At 38.7% G+C, this 26,135-nt stretch overlaps 3 protein-coding genes across 3 annotated transcripts; 2 read left to right on the top strand and 1 right to left on the bottom strand.

The window, feature by feature from the left end:
* The first annotated feature begins 5,447 nt into the window (after positions 1-5,447).
* lim2.3 (lens intrinsic membrane protein 2.3) lies at positions 5,448-6,875 on the top strand. Its single transcript, XM_038693951.1, has 4 exons — positions 5,448-5,721; positions 6,260-6,409; positions 6,492-6,626; positions 6,710-6,875. Exons 1-4 carry the CDS (start codon positions 5,547-5,549, stop codon positions 6,769-6,771), a joined length of 522 nt encoding a protein of 173 aa, XP_038549879.1. The 5' UTR covers positions 5,448-5,546; the 3' UTR covers positions 6,772-6,875.
* Positions 6,876-7,196: 321 nt separating this feature from the next.
* Positions 7,197-12,870, bottom strand: hspa8b (heat shock protein family A (Hsp70) member 8b). Its single transcript, XM_038693533.1, is given in 11 exon segments — positions 7,197-7,761; positions 7,856-8,088; positions 8,183-8,299; positions 8,302-8,380; positions 8,492-8,694; positions 8,790-9,057; positions 9,059-9,346; positions 9,441-9,593; positions 9,942-10,147; positions 10,241-10,450; positions 12,714-12,870. Coding segments are annotated over 10 exon segments (1,950 nt in total). The 5' UTR covers positions 10,446-10,450; positions 12,714-12,870; the 3' UTR covers positions 7,197-7,563.
* Positions 12,871-18,438: 5,568 nt separating this feature from the next.
* LOC119882461 (zona pellucida-like domain-containing protein 1) lies at positions 18,439-22,388 on the top strand. Its single transcript, XM_038692505.1, has 9 exons — positions 18,439-18,481; positions 18,605-18,615; positions 20,553-20,661; positions 20,757-20,983; positions 21,238-21,422; positions 21,537-21,609; positions 21,694-21,791; positions 21,878-21,958; positions 22,078-22,388. Exons 1-9 carry the CDS (start codon positions 18,439-18,441, stop codon positions 22,271-22,273), a joined length of 1,023 nt encoding a protein of 340 aa, XP_038548433.1. The 3' UTR covers positions 22,274-22,388.
* The last annotated feature ends 3,747 nt before the right edge of the window (positions 22,389-26,135 follow it).

Genomic DNA, 26,135 nt, shown 5'->3' with positions numbered 1-26,135 from the left:
GAAACAAATGGCTCATAGTGCATTCACCATTCATGGTGCGAGTTGTGAAGTCGTTCTTCCGAATTTAGTGTGTGTTCATGTGCTCTTAAATCGGAATGTGGAATCAACATGGACCCTACTACAAAGACGTGTTAGATTAGCATTATCAGAGCAAATAAACAACACAGACATCTAGTTCACTCTACATGGACAGCAAACTAACCATTATAACCATGTTCGCAAAATATGTATTTGCAATACGTGATTTTGCACAAATCAAAGTACTGTATACTTCTTTATGTCCCATGTACACTTTATTTATCCTTTTGCAATAAAGATTTAAGGAGGAAATAAAGATTCTGATTATTCCGATACCACATGAATGCTCCGCTCACCCCTCCTTTTCGAAGGAGAAGGTACAGACAGGCTCTGTTGGTTCTTGTGCTAAAAAAATAGGTGTGGGCCTTTATTTGTCCAAATTTCTCTTCTTTTCTTACTTCTAATAAACCAGTCGACTATTACTACAGTTGAACATTACTTGTTCTTCTTCTTCTTTCTTGTACGTGTTCAACATAGTGACAAAACACTCTGTATGGGCAACTGTAGAAAAATGGTGGCGCAACATGGTGACGTCCATGTAAGAAGACCCTTCGAAGGTAATGAAAACACAATGGTTCATCATGTAAGGTCTTTATACACCACTGATAACATAGTTATATTGCATTTCTGTTAATAGATCCTCCTAAATATTACACAGTGAACCTTTGAATGCAGGTTATGCAGATAACAACAGTCGTCACATATAAGCTACTTTCACCAACCAGTATGCTTCTGTTCATAGGCCAAAAGCATAAAAAATGGGGAAGAACTGTTATTTATAACTAAGATGTGACTAGTGCTTTCAAGTGGCTTTGCTGCAGTCCCTCATATCTGCCTAAATGTTGAAAGCTCCATCTCTTCTGTTATGTCTGCAATGACTCTTATATTGTATTATTAATCCAAAACACTTTACAAGTTTTTTGCTTGTAAATGTACAACTTTTTTTCTCTGAATATTACTGCCATCCCCGGGCTCTATCATTTAGTTTTGTTTTTTTAAATCTAAAATGTTCTTAATACATCATTAATACATACGTTGTATGCAAATGATTTTTTGAGGACAAATTACTAAATTGGGCGCACAAATGATGTAATAGGCCTAAATACCTGCAAAACATTTCCATCAGCCTCAGCTGTACCTTGAATTGTGTTTGGATTGTCTCAGAATTTGTACCGGAAAGTACTGAGACATATGTCTCTATATGACAGATATCTTGAAATAAGTCCAGTCCATTTGAGCTAAATGAACACAATATCTTTCTTTGTGACTTGAAACTAGATGTAAAGTTATGTGTGTTGGATAATTCAGATGCCTTTCCATGATCAAGAACAGAGAGAATGAGGGGGAAAAAAGCAGATGAGCTCAAAATGTTTTTATCAGAGCCAAATGTCTCTGATGTCTCAGGAGTTTGTCATCGCATGTGGCAAGTAAAATCACTTCTCTGCTACAAGATGCTGTTTATCACTTTTTCAGACTGCTGTATCATGAGAAGGCATGTTTGTGCTATGGCTTAATGAGAGGAGGTAACCTTCATCTCACTGTACGACTGCTGAAATGTGTCAGCAGCGGAATATAAAAAGGCTTTCTTCTTCATGCCTGCATCTTCATCTGCTGTACGCACTTCATATCTTTTTGGTATAAGTACAGTATTTTGACAGGGAGGCAGTCTGATGGTTTGGAAATTGTGTTGGACTCCGCTGACTTTGGCAAATACCCCCTAGGTCCCACCAGGCTAGGAGGATAATGGTAATCCGGTGCAATTTGAAGGGGTTATGCAATTTAGAAGGGTTCTACAATTTTATGCTTTTATGCCATTAACATGGATTAGGGTCTCTGTGGTTTACACAACCCTCCCTCACTGACTGCTCAGCTCGACCACTTCACATGTGTCTTCTGCTATGGAATCTTATATCAATGTATTTTAATTGTCATTTACATTACTTCAGGGTTCCTCTCCAGACATTTGAAGACATAAAAATACTGAATAAGCCATGTCTGATGTGGTTTTCCCACAAATAAGTTAGTTAAAATAGTTTTTAAATTCTCAGATTATTACTTCTCCTCAGTCTGTGCTTCTCCTTCACTGAAATTAAGAATATGCAAATATTTTTCAATTCAGAAGTTTAACTTCTGGACAAGATGAAGTGAAATGACAATAACCCATTACATACATACAGTACTTGCACATACAGCACATAATGTGATCCAAAATCCAAAAATCATCAAACCCAGGGGGGACTGCAATTACAGGGGAGTAGTGAAGTTGTGATTTGTTAAAATATATATATACAAATATTTCTGATTAGGATTAACATAACAATGATAACAAATAAACTACCATCCACAATAAACATGTCTCCAACCAACCAGAATGAGTTGTAACACCTAATTACCATGAGATGTGATCATACAATTTGTAAGGTAAAGGTAAAACTGCTGAATAAAAGATTAGTTGTATGAATACAAACCTGACCAATTACTGAATTAAAGAAACCAAGTCTAAACATGGACAATTCCAGGAACACAGACCTCAGCTAATAATGTTTCTATCAATAGGGATGACAGTATAATATTAAGACAATGATAAGAGCCGACTTGGGTTAAGACACAGAGAACTGTCATTTGATTGTCTGGCTATGCAGCTAAAAAACATGAACAGAATAAAGATTGTAATGAGAGAAAATCCAACTAATGATTCCATCTTTGCTGCATGACTTGATAAAAGGCACCATCCAGTGGTCATAACTGAGACATGCAGGGTAACTGTGATGCCGAGTGACTCTCGCTTAGTCTTTGTGGGTCATCAGTGAATCCTCTACAACTCAAAGGTGCTGCACTGTGTGAAATTACATATAAATCACCAAGAGATCTACTGATATTTAGAACATTTAAAAGCAGAGTTGCTCCACTAAAGAGCTATAGATTTGCAGTTTCAAGCTTTCGGGTTTACTTTAAAACCTCATCAGGAGCAGGTGGAGGTTTTAGCAAACAACATAGTTGATTAGCTGCGTTAATTAGGCTGATGATGCCTCACGGCAGACATTTTGACTTCTCACAGTAGGACTTTTTTTTAATTCATTCTATTCAGTGTCCCAGAAAGCCATGATAGTGTGACTGTGAACCAGCAGCAGCTAAATGGAATTCAGCTTTCATTAATTTTATTATTTACACCTGTGCTTTTCCTACAGACAAAAAGAGCCTAATGAACACATTTTAACAACTGCTCTAAATAAGAACATTTGAAAAATGATTAAACTAAAACATCCAAATTAATCTAACTGACGTTCTTTACATGGTGTTGTGCTGAAGGTCCAATATTACACTTTAGACCTGTGACACAATCAGCCTAATTGTACATGTAAATACAATCCAAAAGTAAGTCATAGCAGACTGCATATACATACATAAACGCTGTTCATAGTAACTGTAAACTGTAGAAAGATTGTCCAGCTCTCGTCTGTATATATATAACTATGTTTCTTTGCTTGGTTGTATGCCTTTGTCTGTATTGTCTTGTATTGTGTTTAAGTATGAGCGTTAGCAGGGGTCAAGTCCCTTGTATGCGTCTACATATTTGGCCAATAAAGTTGATTCTGATTGATGCAAACGAGCAAATTTTGGAGTAACTTTCTGATTTATTCTAAACCCTGAAAACAAACTCCATAATCGGCCGTATTGATGACTCATGATGAATCATGTCCCTGATTAAAATCTCTTCTACCATTCCTCCCTGACTCTTTCAAGACCAAAACCACTTCATATACAGTATGCTGCACCAGTTACACCTTCAAGAGAGCAAATAAAATACTAATTTCTCACTCATAACTCTCTCTTTCAACTCCTACTCTCGCTACAAGATGCCACAACAAAGATAAATCACTTTTTATTGCAGCTTCTTCACCCAAACTGTACAAAACCCACGTCTCTATTAGCCGCCCACCTGCCAGCTCATCATACTCTGTTCTGCTAAGTTAACCGTACGCATCTTGTCCTGTGAAATTATGCTGCTGGCTGTGTTCAAGTTCACTGCTACATGTGTTTTATTTTATAGATGTGTGAGCAGTTTTTCATCTGTAATTTAAATGTAAGACTAATGACTAGACCTTTAATTTGTCTTTCCACTGTTATATTGAGGAATGGAAAGACTTTAAAACACACTGTAGTGAGTGCAGGTGCTGTAGTTCCTTCATTATTCATACCACTTGCCTGGAAAAAAAAATTTGGATTGATTTTATGTAAATGAGCACACTGCGCAATTTGGAATATAATAATGTGTACTCAAGGCGGTACAGAGAATTGTATTTAAAGTCAGAAATGACCTGATATTGACTTTTCCATCAGCATAACAGACAAAAGGATTTACCCAAAACACAGAAACATAATTCAAAATGACAAATTGCTCCATTTTAAACATTTTTACCACTTAAAATAATCTCTGTTAAATGAACTTTTCCAGCAATGGCCATGGATAAGCCTGTTGCAGGCCATGAGTTTACAGTGTGTGGCTGTGCAGCATGTTGAATGAAAAGCCCCGTGTCATCAGTATTACTGAGATGTGCGCAGTGCTTTAACAGTTTTGTATTTTCAGCAGATTCCCTGAAACACAAAACTCATCCTCTGCGATTGGTTGCGGCTCAGCACGCTCTATTGTCCCATCAGCCCGTTTGTTCGCTTGGTTTCCTACGCACAAACAAAACTTTCCTGCCACCCTGTGCGTTGACAACCCGAAATTGGAATCGCTGACTTTTTCTGAGGGGAAAAAAAGATAAAGGTAGGTCAGTAATGTCAAAACATAATGTGTGAAATAGTGTATGTAACTGTAATATTTTGTATTTAAAATAGATTAAAAAGTTATCTTTCTTTTTGCTGCAATTTGTAGTTAACCTCTTGAACTCTAAATTCCCCAGCATAAATATTACTTTAAGTAGCTTTAGCAGAAATTGTAACACCACGTTTATATTACCTAATGAAACCCAAGATGCCATGCTTTTGTGGATGCACTATGAAATCAAACTGAAAAAAATATTCTGGATTTGTACACATTTTTCCTCATAATTCAGCAGCATGTTAAGTATCTTTGGAAACCTGGTTGTTGTAATTAGACTTTAAAATGAAATTCTTTGGGCTTCAAAAAAAACAAAAAATGCGTGTCAGCACAGTATGTATTTTTAAAGAAGGACCCAACTCTTACCAGTCTGTTAGTGTTAGAGGTTAATGACCCGTCAGACAGAGTTCCCTCTCGGTGTTACTGCCTAACGATAATGTTTCTATAATCAGATCTGTCTATCTCCAGTGTTTTTGTGGCATCCTGCTGAATGCATTTAGAAATTGCTTTATTCATATCCAGTGCTGCTCCATGCTGTAACAGGAAGTCGCTGCTATAATTGGTATAGCAGGGGCCAGATATGGCGAGGCCCTGACCTGCTCTGTTTTCTCTCCATGTGTGTCAGTCAGTGTTTTTTGGCAGGATGTACAGCTTCATGGGAGGTGGTTTGTTCTGTGCCGGAGTCGGGAACATCCTCCTCATTGTCTCCACGGCAACTGACTACTGGATGCAGTATCGTCACTCCAGCAATTATATGCACCAGGGCCTGTGGCGGTACTGTGTGCCTGGGAAATGCATGACACACACAGACAGCATTGGTAAGAATCGCTGGGTGTCTTCCACTGCATAAGCACAGGCACATCCTCATTTATATTTATTAGTTTGCTGACAGTAAGTCTGTGACCTCGACATTAAACCAGAGCAACACTGGGGTTACTTCCCTTTGGTAAAATATGGCTGAGATTCAAGTGCAAACAAGTTGGAAAGTATGTTACTGTCATGTTAATGTTATCAAGAAATCTTTCAAAAACCCCATGTGTCTTTTTTTGCCCAGAAGTATTCAGGTTACTTTCACTTGCACCAGTCATATAGTCCATACTTCAGGTAAACAGGTTTCATTTTAAGTTTCATCTGTGCTAAGTTTAATCAAATCAGATGCATGTCTATTGCCAAACACTAGGAGGCAAGCTAGAACAGGAGAAAAGCATGACTAACAGTGAAAATAAAACACACCTACACTGTAGATTACATGAGTTGTGTGCATATAATAGAAAAAGACAAAGATTATGAATTCTTCCTTTAGTACTGGAAGTGTGGTCTCTCAAGTCTAAGGTTTACCTCGTCTTTCACCCACAGCATACTGGGATGCCACCCGGGCCTTCATGATTCTTTCCCTGCTGGCTTGTTTCATCGGCATTGTGATTGGTGTCATGGCCTTCATCCACTACTCCTCCTTTGATGGGTTTGACAAGACGTTTGCAGCCGGCATCCTCTTCTTCATCTCATGTAAGCCCCTCAGCCACAACTCCACGCAAGCCTCTCTGATGTAGTTTATCAGTTAAACCTAATGCTTTTACCTCATGCGCAGGCTTCTTTGTGTTGCTGGCCATGGCCGTCTACACAGGAGTGACAGTGAACTACTACGGTAAACGCTATGGCAGCTGGCGATTTTCCTGGTCCTATATAATGGGCTGGGTGGCAGTGGTGCTTACCTTCTTCTCAGGTATGCATCGTTCCACATTAGCAAATGAAACGTCATTCTCGTGTTCACATTATTTTCTCAATAACTTGATTATTCTCTTCTAGGTATCTTCTACATGTGTGCCTACCGGATGCACGAATGCCCAAGAAACTCTAACTCACGCTGACCTGCCACACACACACACACACACCCAAGCATAATATATGGCCAAGAGGAACCAATATCCCTATTAACTTTCCAACCACTTCATGTTAACCTAACTATTCATGAATAAGCAAAATAAATTAGAACAAAAGAATGCATTTGCTGTCTGTGTTGTCTGTCTATTTTAAGAAAACCACAATAAAATACAGTATGGAAGCAGAGGTGAACAACACAGTCTATGACACCAGTACTGAAGCTGATCCCACTCCTGGTACCTGGGAAAATGAATTTGTCAGTTTAAAAACTGAATGTGCATTGATAAACATTGCAGTGAGTAGCTGCAAGTAGCTCAGTATTCAGCTATCTGATTAACCACTATTAACCATAATTAGAATAGATGTCATGGTAACTGTTATAGTAAGGTATTGGAAAGATGAGTGATGAGTCCAAATTCAAAAAAACACTTTTATTTTGTCTCATTTGGCAAGTGTTGAGCAACAGCGACCATTTCCGCTACATAAGCAGCTCATAAAGAAAAACGCACTGTGGTAACACAAATATTAACTGGATTAATTTGACACAAACACGGTCACATGAGAGTACCCTATTACCAAAAAAGCCACAGTGTTGCTTTAAGCCAGATATACAAAAAATATCAAAACAATCCCAAAAGAGGCGTGGTTAATGGTTCTAAGTAACAATTTATACGTCTGTGATTTTAAGATTGTGGTCACCCTTCACGCCCATGTCACAGAGAAAAAAATTTGGAAAAGGAACAAGCTCATCATGCAAGTCTAGTCTGGTCTGGTCTGGTCTAGTCGACCTCCTCGATGGTGGGGCCGGAGGATGCTCCACCTCCAGGAGCACCAGCAGCTCCGGGGAAGCCGCCCGGCATCCCACCTGGCATCCCGCCTGGCATCCCACCTGCACTCTGGTACAGTTTAGTCATGATGGGGTTACACACCTTCTCCAGCTCCTTCTGCTGATGCTCAAACTCATCTTTTTCTGCAGACTGAGAACAGAAGGGGAATTTAAATATCAATCTGGCACCAGCTATGCTGCAAAAGTTAACAGCCACAAAATTGGACTGTCCTAGTAGTTCATACCTGGTTTCTATCCAGCCAGCTTATGACCTCGTTGCACTTGTCCACAATCTTCTGTTTGTCCTCATCACTGATCTTTCCCTTCAGCTTCTCATCCTCCACAGTGGACTTCATATTGAAGGCGTACGACTCTAAACCATTCTTGGCAGTCACCTTCTCTCTCTGCAAATCATCCTCAGCCTTGTACTTGTCTGCTTCCTGTACCATACGCTCAATGTCCTCCTTGCTCAGGCGACCTGATGGGTTTTATTTCAAATGAGCACAAGGCTGAATACCATACGTCGAATTTCACAATTAAGACACAGCTTTAAAAGTTCTCCTTCAGTTTACCTTTGTCATTGGTGATTGTGATCTTGTTCTCCTTCCCGGTGCTCTTGTCAACCGCAGACACATTCATGATGCCATTGGCGTCAATATCAAAGGTCACCTCAATCTGAGGAACACCTCGGGTGCAGGGGGGATTCCAACCAGCTCAAATTTCCCCAAAAGGTTGTTGTCCTTGGTCATGGCTCTTTCACCTTCAAACACCTGCAGTTTAAATGCCAGGTCAACCCATCATTTATCTGATTTATTTAACATTTAAGACATTCTGAGACAAAGAATTCAGCTAAATACAGGGGGAAAAGGTGGTGGTCATACCTGAATGAGCACACCAGGCTGGTTGTCTGAGTAGGTGGTAAACGTCTGGGTCTGCTTTGTGGGGATAGTGGTGTTCCTCTTAATAAGAACAGTCATGACTCCTCCAGCGGTCTCGATGCCCAGAGACAAGGGGGTTACATCCAGCAGCAGCAGGTCCTGCACATTCTCAGATTTGTCTCCTGACAGGATGGCTGCCTGTACAGCTACAGAACAAATAGGTGGACTTCAAACTCTTGTCTGGATTATTTATTAGTACAAATGAGTTATCAGTATATTTATGGACATAAAGGGGTTATACCTGCACCGTAGGCCACTGCTTCGTCTGGGTTAATGCTCTTATTGAGCTCCTTGCCATTGAAGAAGTCCTGCAGCAGCTTCTGGATCTTGGGAATACGAGTGGAGCCTCCCACTAAGACGATGTCGTGGACTTGGGCCTTGTCCATCTTGGCATCACGTAGAGCCTTTTCCACAGGCTCCAGGGTTCCTCGGAACAGGTCTGCGTTCAGCTCCTCAAATCGGGCCCTGGTGATCGAGGTGTAGAAATCGACGCCCTCGTACAGAGAATCAGATTTCAATGCTGGCCTGAGTGCTGGATGACAAAGTGCGCTTGGCCCTCTCGCATGCTGTGCGCAGACGACGCACCGCTCTCTTGTTGTCGCTGATGTCTTTCTTGTACTTGCGTTTGAACTCGGAGATGAAGTGGTTGACCATGCGGTTATCAAAGTCTTCGCCACCCAAATGTGTGTCGCCTGCGGTGGACTTGACCTCAAAAATACCATCTTCAATAGTCAAAATAGAGACATCGAATGTGCCACCGCCCAGGTCAAAGATGAGGACGTTTCTTTCAGATCCAACCTGTAATTTAAGATGATTCAGTTGAATTTTTTATTTGAACAAAACTGTATCTATCTCTGCAAAAAACAAAAACGTAACCTAAGACTTATTTTACCTTTTTGTCCAGGCCATAAGCAATAGCTGCAGCAGTGGGTTCATTGATAATACGAAGGACATTAAGGCCAGAAATGGTCCCTGCATCTTTGGTGGCCTGGCGCTGAGAGTCATTGAAGTAGGCAGGTACTGTCACCACAGCGTTTGTCACAGTCTGCAAGTTACAGCATTTAATGAGACATTAATGACATTTTCAAGATTAAATGTAAAGTATTTTTATCATATTAAGTTAAATTAGAGCTCACAGATCCCTAGTCTATTTAAACAACACTATAACTGTAGTAAACAGCATGTTCTGCAGGGTTCTGTTTAAAACTCCATGTTGAACAGGGGACACAGTAATACTGTAGAAGAAGCATATAAAATGTGTTTGAGTACTTGCAAAATATACTTTTGTGAGGTGTGTATTACTCATGCAAATCTCTCATTTTGTAAACACAAAAAAAAACAAAACGTTTCCAAGGAATAATTTTTAAAAGCAAAAGCACAAAGGTGTATGTACCTTCCCAAGGTATGCCTCTGCAATCTCCTTCATTTTGATTAGCACCATGGAGGAGATCTCCTCTGGGTAGAAGGTCTTGGTCTCGCCCTTGTACTCTACTTTGACTTTGGGGCGTGAAGCATCATTAATGACTGTAAATGGCCAGTGTTTCATGTCTGACTGGACAACGCTGTCATCAAACCGACGTCCAATAAGACGCTTTGCATCTGAAGGAAAAAAAATAAAAGATGCAATAAATAAGCAGAAACATAAAGATAACAACTAATCATACTTGACATGTCTGGAAAATTGTTTCATACCGAATACTGTGTTGTTGGGGTTCAAGGCCACCTGATTCTTGGCTGCATCCCCAATCAGCCTCTCTGTGTCAGTGAAGGCAACGTAACTGGGTGTGGTCCTGTTTCCTTGGTCATTGGCAATGATCTCAACTTTGCCGTGCTGAAACACTCCTACACAGGAGTAGGTAGTGCCAAGGTCAATGCCGACTGCTGGTCCCTTGGACATGGTTGCTGAGAATAGCATAATGATCAGCTGTTAATGATTTATTGGCACTAAAATTTGGGTATATGACAGATAAGTAACTTAAGTCTTCTTTAAGCAATGTGGGTGGCTACCAAGATGCACATTTGTAGTATGGGGTAATGAGGCTATTATCAGAGACTGAGCAACTCAAACATACTGTGTAAACAAACTGTCTCAGTGAATAGCACCTGTTTTCAAGCCTCCTCCCTTTTGACAGCTTGGCAATGGCTGCCTTTATTATGGCAACAACAGGGAGCAGGTTTGCTGTACTGCCTGATAACAAGACTGAACTGCCATTTCATTGAATTTCATTATTTTATCATCGAGCTGAAATTTTATTCTCATGTTAATCCCAATATATTTGGGTTTGAGACAAAAAACAAACAACTAGATTATGCCAACTTGGGGTTTAGGGCATTGCTAGTTGCCATTTTATTATATAATATTTATAAAGTATTATGTACGGTTTGAATTGCTAAAAAAGTAGAGCTGGGTTTACTAGTTATCTGGATAATATGCGGAGTAAAACCATTTCAAATCTGGACAATGGGCTGATGACTTGTTCCTAGTTTCACTCTGCAACCAAGTTATCATGATGACTCAGTATGTAGTAATTTCTTGGGTCAAGATTGGAACAAGAACCTATGTTTACTGTTGCTACAGTAGCATACCATCAATATGGTAACTGTAATGCTAGCCTAATGTCAAGCCACATGGGAGGTACTAATTTAGGAAATGGCCCTCGTACTGAGGGGTGGGGCTCCTCTGATAGAGCATAGGGCCATTTCAGCTGCAGAGTCGTATAATCGATTGATCTCTCAGGACAAATTGGCAGAAAATGATTATTAAATAAATCGCAACTACTTTGAAAATCATTTGAATGTTTCATAACTTTTCAAGCGTAAATGGAAACATTTTTTGGGTTTCCAGCTCCTCAAATGATAGGGTTTGCTTATTTATCTGTTTGTTTTCATCTTATATTATTGTTGGGTTGGTTCCCTTTATTTTGTGTTATTTTAATTATCTAGTTTTATTTACCTTGTTGTAGTCCTGAAATGATTTAATCCTGGTTAAACCATGTAATGAGAGCACGTGGTTTTGAAAAGTGCTTTATAAAAAGTTATTAATAGTTTAAAAAAAAGTCAACATCAACATTATCCCAGTTCAAACCACTGGTTCAAAAAAAACAACAAAACATTTGAAGGCATTCAAATTTAGTTAGCTAGTTTTAGATATTTCCTGACATGTTACAGTCTAAATGATGACTCCATTAATCAATAATAAAAAATAATATTTTTTTGACAGGTCATGATCGAGCCAACATGTCAGTCAATCCATGTCAATATAGCAGGATAGCCTTGTGTCTTTGGTGTGTAGCTGTGTGCAAAATCAAACAACAGAAGCTAATGACAAACATGCAAATTCATGCTCTACATGAGGTTAGTGCAATCCATCCTGTTGTTGATACAGTAGTTTAACCAATATTGTTAATAGCTGTTAAAAAACTGTTTGGTTTGAGGCTAAGGGGAGTTTAGGATTTTTCTATTTTTATTAAAAGCGGTTATGAAAGAAAATGTTTTCCAGCCACTGAGCAACAACAGTACAGCATGGTGTGCTGCATCATTAGCTCAGCTGTCAGAAGCAGCTCCAGCACAGGAGGGCGTGTCACTTCATGTTAAGAGGCTGAGAACTTTCTGGACCATTCCTTTCACTTCCTTGTACCTTTACGTTGTACGTTATTTGCAAGGCGTTACCTATTCTATAGACTACATAAATAATATATGGCCTATTCTGCAGACCACATACATAACTTCAACACATATTAGCAACGCTGCAAACCAAATCCTGCAAGTGCAAGCCGCAGTCTGATTTCATACTTGTTGCAAGCCACGTTCTCTATATAACTTTTCACATTAAACAAATGCCCAATAGGTTAACTTACCCATAACATGCACATTAAGGTTACAAAAAGCTTAGCTTACAGCAGCAATTAATAAGAGTAACGTTAGTTGGTGTAAATTACGGCGTGCAGCTGTATTTGAGTAACAGAAAATAGATGTCGACACACGACAGCAAACACTGTCAGCTAGCTTGCATTTGTGTCTCATTATTAACGTAAATTCAGCAGCAGTTCACACTGGAGACTATGATTAGTTAACGTACTTAACGTTAATTAGCTAAATGTAACATTTTGGTAGTTCTCGATCAGTAAAAGTTCCAGTAAAACATTATTCACCTCGCTATACTCACCTCCGTTAAATTCAGAATATGTGGTTTTATCGGCTTGTCGTAAAAGTGGCTGTTTTTAATACTGCAGGCTGGCTTCACCCTGAGCGACGCTCGTTGCGACGGGTCCCTGGTCCCCGCTGTCAGTGTGTGGGAGCGGCCGCGCCTCCTCCACAACATTCCCTCTCCGAACACTCTAGAACGCAGGAGGAGCGATGCTGTCCAATCAGCTTCCAGGAATTCCACTTCCTCTAGAAATTGTCCAATTAAAAATACTGTTTGTAGATTTCCACAGTCGTTTCTAGCAATGACTCAGACTGTCCATTACAAGAAGAAGTCCCGCATTGAAAATGGTATTGTGTAAGCATGTAGGAGGAGAATGTGCCCATTCATCATGTAAATCTGCACGCTGCACACTGTATGTATGAATACTCTTTACCACTGTAACCACCCACGTCATGTATAGTAAGTACTACTAGTACATTACATTAGCCAATTTACACAGACAAAGTTGGTTTTATACAGGTGCATCTCATAAAATTAGAATATCGTGGAAAATGTTCATTTATTTTTTTTGTTTTAATCATGGTGACTACAGCTTACAGCACATGGAAATCTTCCATATCCATATCCATATCTCAAAATATTAGAATATTAAAATAAAAAATGTATAATATAGAAATGTCGACTTCTGAAAAGTTTTAAAGTTCTGAAAAAGGATAATTTATGCACTCAGCACTTGGTCGGGGCTCCTTTTGCACAAATTACTGCATCAATGTGGCGTGGCATGGAGGCAATCAGCCAGTGGCACTGCTGAGGTGTTATGGAAGGCCAGGTTGCTTTGATAGCGGCCTTCAGCTTGTCTGTATTGTTATGACTGGTGTCTCTAATTTTCCTCCTGATAATACCCAATAGATTCTCTATAGGGTTTAGTTCAGGTGAGTTGGCTGGCCAGTCAATCACAGTAATACCATGGTTAGCAAACCAGTTAGTAGTCGTTTTGGCACTGTGGGCAGGTGCGAAGTCCAGCTGGAAAAGGCAATCAGCATCTCCATAAAGCTTGTCAGCAGATGATAGCATGAGGTGCTCTAAAATCTCCTGGCAACTATTTTGATGTGTCATTTATGGTTTCAGTCATTTCCAGGCAAAAATGCAACATTCTCTGGTCCCATCTTCTACAATAAATGGTTCTTTGCTTCCTGTCTCTGTTTTAAAATTGCATATCTTTGGATTTTGGACTCTTGGTCGGACAAAAAGTTTAATATGCTACCTGGGGCTCCTGGGCATTTTTCCTGGTTTTCTAGACTAAATGACTGATTAATTAATTAATTAAATAATAATAATCAACAAGTTACTCAGTAATGAGTATAAGTATTTTTTGCAGCCCTACAATACAACAATACCATAACTACTGTACAAATTCCTTTGTTTTTGTTGTTCACTGAAGACATTTGGGTTTAAGATCAAAAGATGAGTATGAACAAGTGTTCAAAATTTCAGCTCTCATTGGTATTCAATGTCTAGATGTGTTAACCCCCTCCATTTTTCAAGTGAGCAAAACTACTGGAAGATGTGACTGATAGATGTTTCTTGTTGCCCAGGTTTTCCTTTTAGGTTGACTGTCCAAACATTAAATAGTTCTGCATGACGAATCTAAGTTTTCATTCTTGGTTCAAACCTATAAGGACTGCATTTCCTGTTAAAGAGGATCAACATGAAGACCAGAGAGCTGTCTATGGGAAAAAAGCAAGCTATTGTCATTGTCTATTATTGAAGAAAATCCCCAAAACATCACCAACGACCTCCACAGTGCAGGGGTGAAGGTATCACAATCCACAGTTCGAAGAAGACTCAGAGAGCAGAAATATAGAGGCCACACCACAAGATGCAAACCACTCATCAGCAGGAATCAGAAGGCCAGATTGAAATTTGCAAAGAGAGATGAGCTGCAAAAGTTCTGCAACACAATCTTATGGACTGATGAGACCAATATTAATTTCTACCAAAGTGTGGAAAAAGAAAGGAACTGCTTATGATCCGAAGCGAACGTGGCAGTATGCCCGCATGCCGACTGGTAAGTATACGTCACGCACCGGAGCCTTTAAAAGGAGGTCTCCTCACCTGGGCTGACCCTTTTGCCCGCCTCTGACGTCACACGCGTGTGGAAGCAGTGCTTGGGAGCGGTGCACGCTTCCGCCCGGCCTGAGCTGCTCCAAACTCAAACAGATCACGGTGTAGGCCCTAAGCCCGGTGATCTGCACCCATCTTGCGTGTTCCATCGGTGAGTACAGAGAAAATAAACCGCACTTTCATTCATCATCTCGTGTGTAATCGTTGCGTCTTGGTTTGTAGACATCTGGCACATTGGTGCATACACGAGTCAACAGGGGTATCTCCCAGCTCGTGCTGTGAACATTGCAAAACATTCAAACGGTGAGTAGCTTAAATGTCATCGCGTGGTACTTTATTTATAAAATTGTTCCACGCTAATCTATTGATTCTTTTGGACCTCCAGTGCACAGCTTGCATGCACGGCGCGGGTGCACGGGGTTCAGCATTGTATTCCCCAACCTGGTTCATTGTCCATTCTAAAATTGGTAAGCGTTTTTGTTGTTTAATGTGCATTATTGGTCTTCGCAGTTCATAAAGTGTAATTTGTATTACTTGTAGCGTGCAGCGGCTAGGCTGAGGCCTTAGTTGGTGCGCGCTCATCTCCAGCGCGCTCGTCTCCAGAGGATGGGTACATGGTGGCCATAAAGGGATGGACATGGTCAGAAACAATGCTCGGGTAGGCCGTGGCATTTAAACGATGCCCAATTGGCACTAAGGGGCCTAAAGTGTGCCAAGAAATCATCCCCCACACATTACACCACCACCACCAGCCTGCACAGTGGTAACAAGGCACGATGGATCCATGTTCTCATTCTGTTTACGCCAAATGACTCTATGACTCTAAATGACTCTGACTCTACCATCTGAATGTCTCAACAGAAATCGAGACTCATCAGACCAGGCAACATTTTTCCAGTCTTCAACTGTCCAATTTTGGTGAGCTCTTGCAAATTGTAGCCGCTTATTCCTATTTGTAGTGGAGATGAGTGGTACCCGGTGGGGTTTTCTGCTGTTGTAGCCCAACCGCCTCAAGGTTGTGTGTGTTGTGGCTTCACAAATGCTTTGCTGCATACCTCAGTTGTAACGAGTTATCTCAGTCAAAGTTGCTCTTCTATCAGCTTGAATCAGTCGGCCCATTCTCCTGACCTCTAGCATCAACAAGGCATTTTCGGCCACAGGACTGCCGCATACTGGATGTTTTTCCCTTTTCACACCATTCTTTGTAAACCCTAGAAATGGTTGTGCGTGAAAATCCCAGTAACTGAGCAGATTGTGAAATACTCAGACCGGCCCGTCTGGCACCAACAACCATGCCACGCTCAAAATTGCTTAAATCACCTTTCTTTCCCATTCTGACATTCAGTTTGGAGTTCAGGAGATTGTCTTGACCAGGACCACACCCGTAAATACATTGAAGCACCTGCCATGTGATTGGTTGATTAGATAATTGCATTAATGAGAAATTGAACAGGTGTTCCTAATAATCCTTTAGGTGAGTGTAGTCTACAGGTATTGGTTCTGTTAATACCTCATGTGGTTTTATGTGAATGGATGGGTGTGTGTGAGGCCTATGTTATATGCATTTAAAATAGATGAAGTATATTTTGGCAAACTGAAAATTATAAATAAAGCTTTATATTTGTGGATGCATGTCTCTGTTCATTCAGTTCTAGGACCTATTACACTGTCCTGTAGGATAGTGTTGGCGTAGTTGTTCTTGCTTATTTGGTTCCCTAATAAAGGTATTAGTTCTTTTCAGTTGTAGGGACCTAATTCTAGTTTCGTGTATATATAACCCCCACCCTCCAGTCGCTACACATACAAGCTCATCTGTGAAGCATGGTGAAGGTAATGTCATGGCTTGGGCGTACATGGCTGCTTCTGGAACAGGCTCATTAATATTATGATGTAACTGATGATGGTAGCACCAGAATTAATTCAGAAGAGTACAAAAAACATTTTGTCTGCCAATTTATAGAGAAATGCATTGAAACTAATCGGGAGGAAGTTTATCATGCAGCAGGACAGTGACCCAAAGCACACTGCCAACAAAACAAAGGACTTCATCAGGGGGGAAAAGTGGAAGGTTTTAGAGTGGCCAAGTCAGTCGCCTGACCTTAACCCTATAGAGCATGCATTTCACCTCCTTAAGAGGAGACTGAAGGGAGAAACACCCCGAAACAAACAAGAACTGAAAGAAGCTGCGGTAAAAGCCTGGAATAGCATCACAAATGAAGAATTCAACAGTTTGGTGATGTCGATAGGTCACAAGCAAGGGTTATGCCACCATCATTATCTTAAGGTACCCAACACTATATAAAGTAGTTAATATAAATATTCTAAAACTTAGTAGTACATAATTTTGAGTGCTCAACTCTTTATGGAGTAGCCTATATATTTGTTACTGTCAATCTTACTTGAGTTAAGGAGGAATACTTCTTCCACCACTGAAGGAGACTTCAACTGTATAACTCTTCCCAGTCAGTGCAAGCACAACCAGATTCTGGGAGGAAGAAAAAATCTAAACCACACCTGTAAAGGCCAGATTAATATCCAGTAAGTAACTTTAAAAATATAAAGGAAACTGAAATGTTGGTTAATACCTCATATTTCTCATATTTTTAACACTGAATATTCATATGAAAACAGATACTGAGGGTGGAACCCCCCCCAAAAAACCAAGTGGGTCACAGATCAAAAAGTTTTAGAACAAACCTTGGATTGGTTTACCATTTAAAGTACATCGATGAAAGAGGTGTGTTCGGATGTGACTTTTTTTTTTTAAAAGGGCTATTTTACTATTTTACTGTCATAACATGATATGATACAGCTCAGGTGTTGCATGTGCTTTATAGTGTGGCTCAGTGTACAGCATGTTCTAATTTCAGTCAAAAGCTGATCTAAACTAAAGAATGCTGACAACTCCTTATTGTTCATAGGACTTATTTAAGAAAGGATTATTTAATGAAAGGATTTTTTTGTTACAGGAGATATACAAGACACTTAGTTTGTCCTCTTAGACTATAATGACTGCCATTGTTGTATCAGTATAAACATCCATAGATTTTGTTCCCATTAAAAGTATATGGAGTCTGTTATTCCTCACGTTTCTGTGGTCTGCCATTGTTGCAAAGTGTAAGGGATGTATGTTAAAGTAAAGCTCAGCCATTACCTAAACAAATTGGGATTTTAGATGGAGCTCTTCTGTGCTGATAAAATCTTATGGGACTAACGTATACAGGAAAAACAGGAAGCATGTTTCCAGGGATTGTCGTGGGGGAAAATGTGTTACTGAAAGTTTCAAATGCTTGACTAAAAAAATGAATCTGTGTTCGAGTGTTAAACTTTATTTAACTAACATCAAGTACAGTATTGACCAACACATACGCTGATACTGACATATCTGTGATAAGCTGGACCTTATATTCCATGTATCACAGCAAAACTCACAATACATCCTCTTGGTTTACTTGGCAAAGTTTTCATTCCCAGGCAACATAATGTCAGGGATACAGCAGCATCCTATCTTACGTTCTTTTCTAATTAAAATATCCGACGGCCTATGCCTATGTTTCGGCCTACATTGCTATGAGACGATGAGATAAACATTTTGGTAAAATGAATCCTCAAACTTAGCATGGTCAAAATCAAAGTCATCAATCTCCACTTAAAGCTGAGTAGTGAGTCATCGTCTTTTTGAACTACATTTGTGTTAACTGCATATTTAAAAGACCTGCAGCAAACACTAACTAGAACCACTCCTTTTTAATACGTAATAGGTCTTGACCTAAATTTGTGTTTAGGCCTGTACCAGGTTAGTCTCATTATTTTCCAAGGGGGATCATATTTACTGCTTTTGGGTCCAACTTTTGAAGAAATGTGCCCTTAGTAACACTGGTGGCGAAGCCTGAAGACAAATGCTCATACACAACAAAAGAGAGATTAAAAGTAACATTTGACATCGGATATGTCTAAAGTAATCTAACAGGCAACTTTTTGAGGTTGTATCCTCATGGTGTATTGTGATGGTGTTCTTTAGGGAGCACAAATAACTCAGGAGTCCCTTTCGTGTAGCAATGATTCACAAAAGACTTTTATTCGCACTCTACAAAACAGCCTTGCCATTTTCTATTTACAGTTTACAGCCTGAGGCAATAACAAACAGTGATCCATTACAAAACTTACATTCTGAAGAACAATAATGACTCTTATCACATCATAAGATCTCAAAAAAGTACACTTGAGATCTGATTACTGATGCCCTTTTCAGAGCCCTATGAAAAACATTGTTTATGTGGTGGTTTTCTATGCAGCGCTCTGACAAAAACAGCAAACAAGTGTTTTTCCTTTGCACAACATCATTACCAGTTGTTAAACTAGCATTCATATTACATATAAGGTTATATTTAAAGCCAGACCAAAGGTGAGATGATTGCCAATGCATTACTTTACTTTAATGCATTACATTAAGTTTAAAGCTGACTGCTTTAAATGTGGCAACAAGAGGACACAAAGTGACAATCAATCCTGATACCCTGATGGTAATCACCCCTATTCCTGTAGAATACACATGATGTGAGCAAACTATGAATTACACAATTTTGTCTTCAGTACATGAAAGAAATTATTAATTTTAAATGCCATTACGTATCACGGAATTTGTTCATCTCTCAACAAAAAGCACCCATTTTCATGTCTATCTTTAAATAACATGCTGACCGGCTACCACCTCCCGTGGTGGAGGTTTCTGACTGATCACAATGAGGATCAGGACAAGCAAAAATAAATTCTCTCTGCTGAGATTAATACCATCGCATTAATAAGCACCCGTGTTGCAGACATATGGCATTAAGATTAATCCTTTCAACTAACAAATAAGACCAAAAACAGGCTTGGGAACCCTGGAAGGGTGAAGTTGGCATCTTGGACTGTGTCAAAGTTTATTTTAGATAAATTGCATGTAAAATATTCAGACAAAAAAAAAAAAGATATTCAAGGTCCAGCTCATGTTGCGCTAGCATCTTAGACCTTCCCTGGCACGCCCCTGTGGTACAGTATAAATGCGCCTATCTGGTGGCCAATAGCAAGACAAAAAAAGAAGACTTACAGGTAAGTACCTAGAATAAGATCACCTCTTTTTCCTGGTAGTTTAATACTTTAGGTTACATTTATTTATAATGTGTAAAAAAGAATATAATGAAAAGATTTTAATTGGTAAAATATTTTTTGATTTTTCTTACTATTAAAACAATGAAGAAAAATACAATTTACAGATACTGTAATGTTGTTCCTGGATTCATTGAGTCTAAATTAATTTTGACATATTATCTGGTAAATAATGCCAGCTCCCAATTTTGATAAGCAAAATGCAGGATAGGTTTATGACAAAATACAACTAATATTTTCATCAATTGTGAACACTTCTTTCAGAGATGCATCTGAATTGAAGGGTGTTGGTAACTTGTGTCAAGCAAATTTTTTCTTTTGAAAATAACAATGCATAAATCATGAAACGGCCAAGTCTTATGCATGTCTTTCCTTTTTTCTTCAAGTGACTGTTTACTGTATGTTGCATAATGGACTTAACTCTAATACTAACTCTAATACCTTTGTAGACTTTCCCTCATGTACAGGAAAGCAGATCTGTTGTTTTTTTTTCATAAAAGACTTGGCCATTTCTTTCAAAGCACTTTCTTCTTGAAAGAAGATAGTGAATGCTTGGCTCCCATTGTTTTGCTTTTTTTCTCACAGGTCATCACAATGAAGTTGGTCATCCTTATGTGCCAGCTTGGCCTCATTCTGAGGACCGAGGCACAGATACCGGATCGGTGCATTTTCAGCAATACAAACAGACCTCCAGGTTTGTGGCATTTTCTTTGATATGTTCTTTAGTAACTGTTATTTTCACACTTCCATTGCAGTTTGATTTACACGCTCTCTTTTAATCTCTTCCAGATAACTCTGATATAACTGTGATTTGTGGCACTGAGTATATGGACCTGAGAATCTACCTTTGCCCCATGTACCAAGCTCTTTATAATGAGACACTGATGGTCCTCAATAATCAGTTCAACACACCTCAGTGTTTTGGGACTGCTGACTGGGCCGTTGACCCACCTGTTTTAAAATTCAGATTCCCCATAAATGACAGTTCCATCTCATCTTGCAATAATAACTTTAAGGTATTCTTCAAAATTGCTTTACCTTGCATTTTCTATGATATAAAAGAAGATTTTACATACACTCAAATATTACAGTAGTGCAGAAACTACAGTAAAGTTTTCTGTGGTACATTTTAGTGGTATTGCATGGCATTACATGAAAACCAAGGATTGGATCTTGTATTCCAGCATCAAAAAAGAAAGCTGAAAACTGATTTAAACAATTTTCAGTGAAATATATATGTAATAATATTCTAATATTTGTTTTTTGAAAGATAATCAGTCAGGTTGGGAGTGGACAGTTTGCAGACTTCTCAAATGTCCAGTTCGTCAACGTCTCTGGCAGTGTTACGTCTTTAGACCCCACTGCAGGTATGATCACCTATCGCCCGCAGATCGTGTACAAGTTCTCCTGCTTGTACCCGATGCAGTATCTCCTGAACAACTCTGAAGTGAGCGTGTAAGTATGTCAAGAAATAACACCACCACTGTACGTGAATAAGCAGGACTCAGCTACAATTTGGTTCACCCAAGTTTCTAATGCATATTATGAATTTATTTGAATTTAATACAGAGCAGGTGTGAATCTTGCCATAAGAGACAACAATGGTAGCTTCATCAGCACACTGAAAATGCACCTCTACAAAGTAAGACCTGTTGCTTTTAGAATATGTATTTTGACTTATTAAACTTTTTTAAACTTGATTTTGTTCTTATTTTACATGGAACAGGACGCACTGTACCAAGAGAAGCTTACGATCCCGCAATCAGGACTCAACCTGAAGACCAAGATTTATGTTGCAGTTCAGGCTAGCAATCTAACAGAAAGGTATTTAACTTTTTATAGTTTACAGTGAACCAGAAGTTACATTAATACGGAAAGACACTTAAAATCCCCCTTCTCTGTCCTCGCAGGTTCAACGTGCTGCTGGACAGATGCTACGCCACAACAAGTCCATTTCCCAACCTCAGAACATATTATGACCTTTTTGTAGGGTAAGTCACATATATGTAGCAGTATATAATACCTTCCAATTCCTCTGACACTCAACTCCATGCTAGCTCTTTGTAATACCCCGTGTGCAGTCACACCACCTGTCTCTTTTTCACACAAGGTGTACACGTGACCCACAAACTAGGGTAGAGCACAATGGAGTATCTCAGGTTGCACACTTCTCCTTTGAGGCCTTCAGATTCATGGAGCACAAAAATCTCACAATTTCCACTTTCTACCTGCACTGCGTCACCAGACTCTGTGAGGTGTCCTCGTGTAGCAGATTATTGCCTGTGAGTAGACACCAGAGTTCCTAACATTTTTTTAAAGATAGAGGTAGATATAGATGGATAGTAAATTCACACATCAGAGTTTTGATTGTCTTTTATTCATTTTGAACAGAACTGTGGAGGTTCCAATAGGAGAAAGAGAGAGGTCGAGGATATGCTGACCAACACTACAGTCACCTCGCCTGCCATTATTGTGGGAAAACAGAGCATTGGTGCGTCTTTAAGGCAAAATAAAATTATACATGGTGAATAAACATGCACATTCTAAAGTAAACGAAATTGCTTTAAAATGTGCAAAATATTGATTTGATTGGTTGATTCGATCAAATCAGTATTTCTTGTTTGACCCAATGAAAAACTTACATAGCAAGCAGAAAAAAATATATATTATTACAAAAATATGTAAAAAAAGTCCTCCAAATTAAACAAAAAACTATGTTATTTTCCATGCACACATAGAAGTGATTTCTGATCTGACACCCCTATTGGCAGGACTATACCATTTCTTTGTGCCTTCCAAAACCGTTACGAAGAAATCTGTTTTATGATGAAGACCATGCAATGGTTAAGGATTTAGACTCAAAAACAACTTGTTAGTTTTAGGGGAAAGATCATTATTTGGGTTAAAATTACTATTGTTAAGGTTAAGAGACCTTCACCTTGACCATGGTCACACTGGTCAAAGACAATGTTGATTGTCAGTTGGACAATGTAAACGTATGTAACAGATGCTGTCATTTTTCTTGAAGAGGACACTCAAAATGAACCAGGGCCATAATGACAATATTTACTTATGGGATCTTATTTTGTCTGTATGCCATAGATGAAGCTACAGCCAGAAGCCATCAGCTTAGTATATAGACTGGAAATTGAAAAACTATAAATTGTCTTTAAGCTTTAGATGTCTATGAAGATTCTCAGTCATCCAGGTCATAGTTATCCAACAAAGGTTAAAGTCAAGGGCAAAGTCAAGGGCAACTGGACTTGGTTGAAGATCTTCAACCAAGTCCAGTTGCCCTTGACTTTAAACTTCGTTGGATCTTTAAGCTTTAGGCTTTAGCTTTAGTGAGTTTTTTAATTATTGGACATAGTCAGGCTAGCTGTAACCTCATATTTCCAGCCTTTATGGTAGACAAACTACTAGCGGTACACACGAGAGGGGTAACAATCTCTTATCTAACTTTCAGCAAGAAAGCTAATATGCACATTAAATGAAAATTTGCCATTTTGGGTAATGAAAGTTAATTTGATGAACTTTAACACAAAAAGTGAATCTTGTCAATTATTAACCACTGTTTTGGTTATTTTTTTCAGGAGAGATTCAAACTTTGTTGTCTTCTTCCGGTAAGAATATGCATTATATGTGACATTCTGAATGTACTGTTCACACTTCACTGGCCTAGGCCAAATTTGATTTTAACGTGAATTATTTTTCCCATGACATATACTATTGTCGTCTATCTTCATGCTTTTCTTCTTCCCTGCTTACACAGGTATGTCATCTCAGAACTACAATACCCCTTTGGTGGCTGTAATTGTCTGTATCGTCATCCTAACTATTCTCCTCGGTGCCATGGCTGTTTACTTTGCTTTGCACATCAGACAGAGAAAACACATGATCCAGTAACATCCCCTGACTGAGAGTGGAGTCCCTTCAATCTCCCAAACTGCCAGTTTAACACTTCATGATCTACAAAGCATGGCAGTTATGCTGCAGATAAAGTAAAACAAGTCACGAGAAATAGTCAACAATAGTAATATCATACTGTCAAACTACTATTTAGCTTTTTCCATTTCACAAACAGCAATATAACACAGTGGTCAGCAGTAATCTAGCCTTTCAACTTTTTAATCAAATAGTTAACTAATGTGGAGATGGGGGCACAGAATCTGTACAAAAAATGTGTATTATAATTGTTAGCTGTAATGATGGTGTCAGTCATGTTGAAGTATTTAATGAATGGTGTTATCTTTTGTTGTCAGTTAGAAATAGTGTACTCATAAAGTATTTTCAATGAGAATGATGAAGAAATAACTCTATACATACTTTATTCTTTGATAAAACACCATTAAACTTTTTGACCGACTTATTTTATGAACAGACTGAATCACATAAAACCAACAGGATGGAGTAAATGATGAAATACTGGCTGATTTAAGTCAAGTTGGATACTCGATTTAAACAACAATATTTGCTGTACTATCTGTGTAGATGTTCAAACTATTAGCATTATTCTAAGCACATTTAGGATTTCTCATCAATGTTTTCTTAAAAGTTGTGCATGTCAATTATTTCTTTACCTTGGCTACAGCTAAAAAAAAACAACAAACAAAGTGGAAAAGTGAACATCCAAATGTGATTTATTGTCTAAAATTTTTTTATAAATCTATCTTAGATGGACTACTTACACAGTGAACAGAACTCCGTGGGTCTGTTTTAATTTAAATACAAAACATTTACACATGTAGCACGATACTATGAAAACTCTTGTTGCTTCATGTCTTCCTTTCGCACACAGGTACAGGTACATTGTCCCTGAGCTGCTACAGCAGCAGGTGACCGTAACTGTCTGCAATCTCATCTTAACTATTTGTTTCTCCATCTGAAAACTAATCAAATCCCATGAGAGAGACCGAGAGAGAAAGAGAGAGAGTCTCTCTCTGTCCACGATGTTTCAGACATACATAGGTAGTAAAAACAAGAGCAGACATTTTGACTTGAAGCAGTCACTTTCCAGTCAAAACAGGGATGGTATTTAGAATATAGGTTAACCTCTTACAACATTTATCAGAATTTGCAAAGCAATAAAAAAAAATAGACATGTGAAAGTTGTTTTGTATTTCTTTAATCCCACTTGTGATTAACATAATTAAGTGCAGTTCATCACATGTCAGATATGCTGTCAAATGCAATCAGACTGCTTACTGTCAAAATAAGTGTTTGTCTGGTTTTTAGAAGGTACAACCGCTGAATCATGAATAAAAGGTTTGGGACAGTTTGAATTGTCATAAAAAAGATACAATATATACTCTTAAGGTGGAATTCTTGAAGGTCCAGTGCAATGAAAAATGCATTAGCAAGTGTCTTAGTATTGTTTAACAAAGGACATGTCAAAGTTAAGTTACTGAGAGGAGCTTTACAGATCAAAGGCCAAAGCTTTAAGGTAGACTACTGGGATTAAAAAAAAGAAGAAATACTAAAGAAAAACAGAATGTCAAAAGTGACAAAAGTACTGAAAATCTAAATTCTGACGTATGATAATGTGCAGAAATGTTCAAAGTTAACCTGAAAATTTCATTGTTGTGGACATTTAAATAACATCCCTTGAGAAACTTAAATAAATAAACAGCATATATAGTGTCCAGGTACTGGTACAACAGTGTGTACACACACATAAACACACAAACAAAACAGATGAATAGCAGATATTACATGATGAAATAAACCTGATCTTATTGGCAATAGTGAAGTGTACGTTATCTGATTATAAAAACAAAAATGATTAGATGTTAACATAGTGATAGGGCAGTTAACTTCTCTAAATAGGAATTAATTAATATATTTTACTTTACACCTACTTTTGATCTGAACAAAGCTGAGGTCTTATCTACTTGTTGAAAAGTCAAAGAAGAGACATTCCTGCGCATATTAAAAGTCACAAATTTATGAGAAAAACACTCAACCAATCAGCTTGTACTCTATAAAAGGCAAGGTATACAGATGTTAATAACAACTATAACCTATAAGCTACTTTCACCGAGCAGTACTATGAGATACTTCCTTCTGTTCAAAGACCAAAAGCATAAAAAAACTGACACATGATTTCAGTGGCTTTGTTGCAGTCCCTCAAATCTGCCTAACTACCTGAAAGCTCTGCTTCTTTTCTCA

This window comes from Micropterus salmoides, unplaced genomic scaffold, assembly GCF_014851395.1.
Source record: "Micropterus salmoides isolate LMB-PRFRI ecotype aquatic unplaced genomic scaffold, ASM1485139v1 Ms_hic_scaffold_3, whole genome shotgun sequence".
Taxonomy (NCBI): domain Eukaryota; kingdom Metazoa; phylum Chordata; class Actinopteri; order Centrarchiformes; family Centrarchidae; genus Micropterus; species Micropterus salmoides.
Note: the sequence above shows the minus strand (reverse complement) of the source record. Positions and strands in the feature narration are given on the sequence as shown.

Bases quoted from the DNA above. Each gene is read 5' to 3' on its own strand.
- LOC119882461 (XM_038692505.1), top strand. From the start codon at position 18,439: ATGGTCAAAATCAAAGTCATCAATCTCCACTTAAAGCTGAGTA. The intron at 21,423-21,536 runs GTAAGTATGTCA...AATTTAATACAG, and splicing joins AACAACTCTGAAGTGAGCGT to AGCAGGTGTGAATCTTGCCA. The intron at 21,792-21,877 runs GTATTTAACTTT...CTGTCCTCGCAG, and splicing joins GCTAGCAATCTAACAGAAAG to GTTCAACGTGCTGCTGGACA.
- lim2.3 (XM_038693951.1), top strand. From the start codon at position 5,547: ATGTACAGCTTCATGGGAGGTGGTTTGTTCTGTGCCGGAGTCGGGAAC. The intron at 5,722-6,259 runs GTAAGAATCGCT...TTTCACCCACAG, and splicing joins GACACACACAGACAGCATTG to CATACTGGGATGCCACCCGG. The intron at 6,627-6,709 runs GTATGCATCGTT...ATTCTCTTCTAG, and splicing joins GGTGCTTACCTTCTTCTCAG to GTATCTTCTACATGTGTGCC.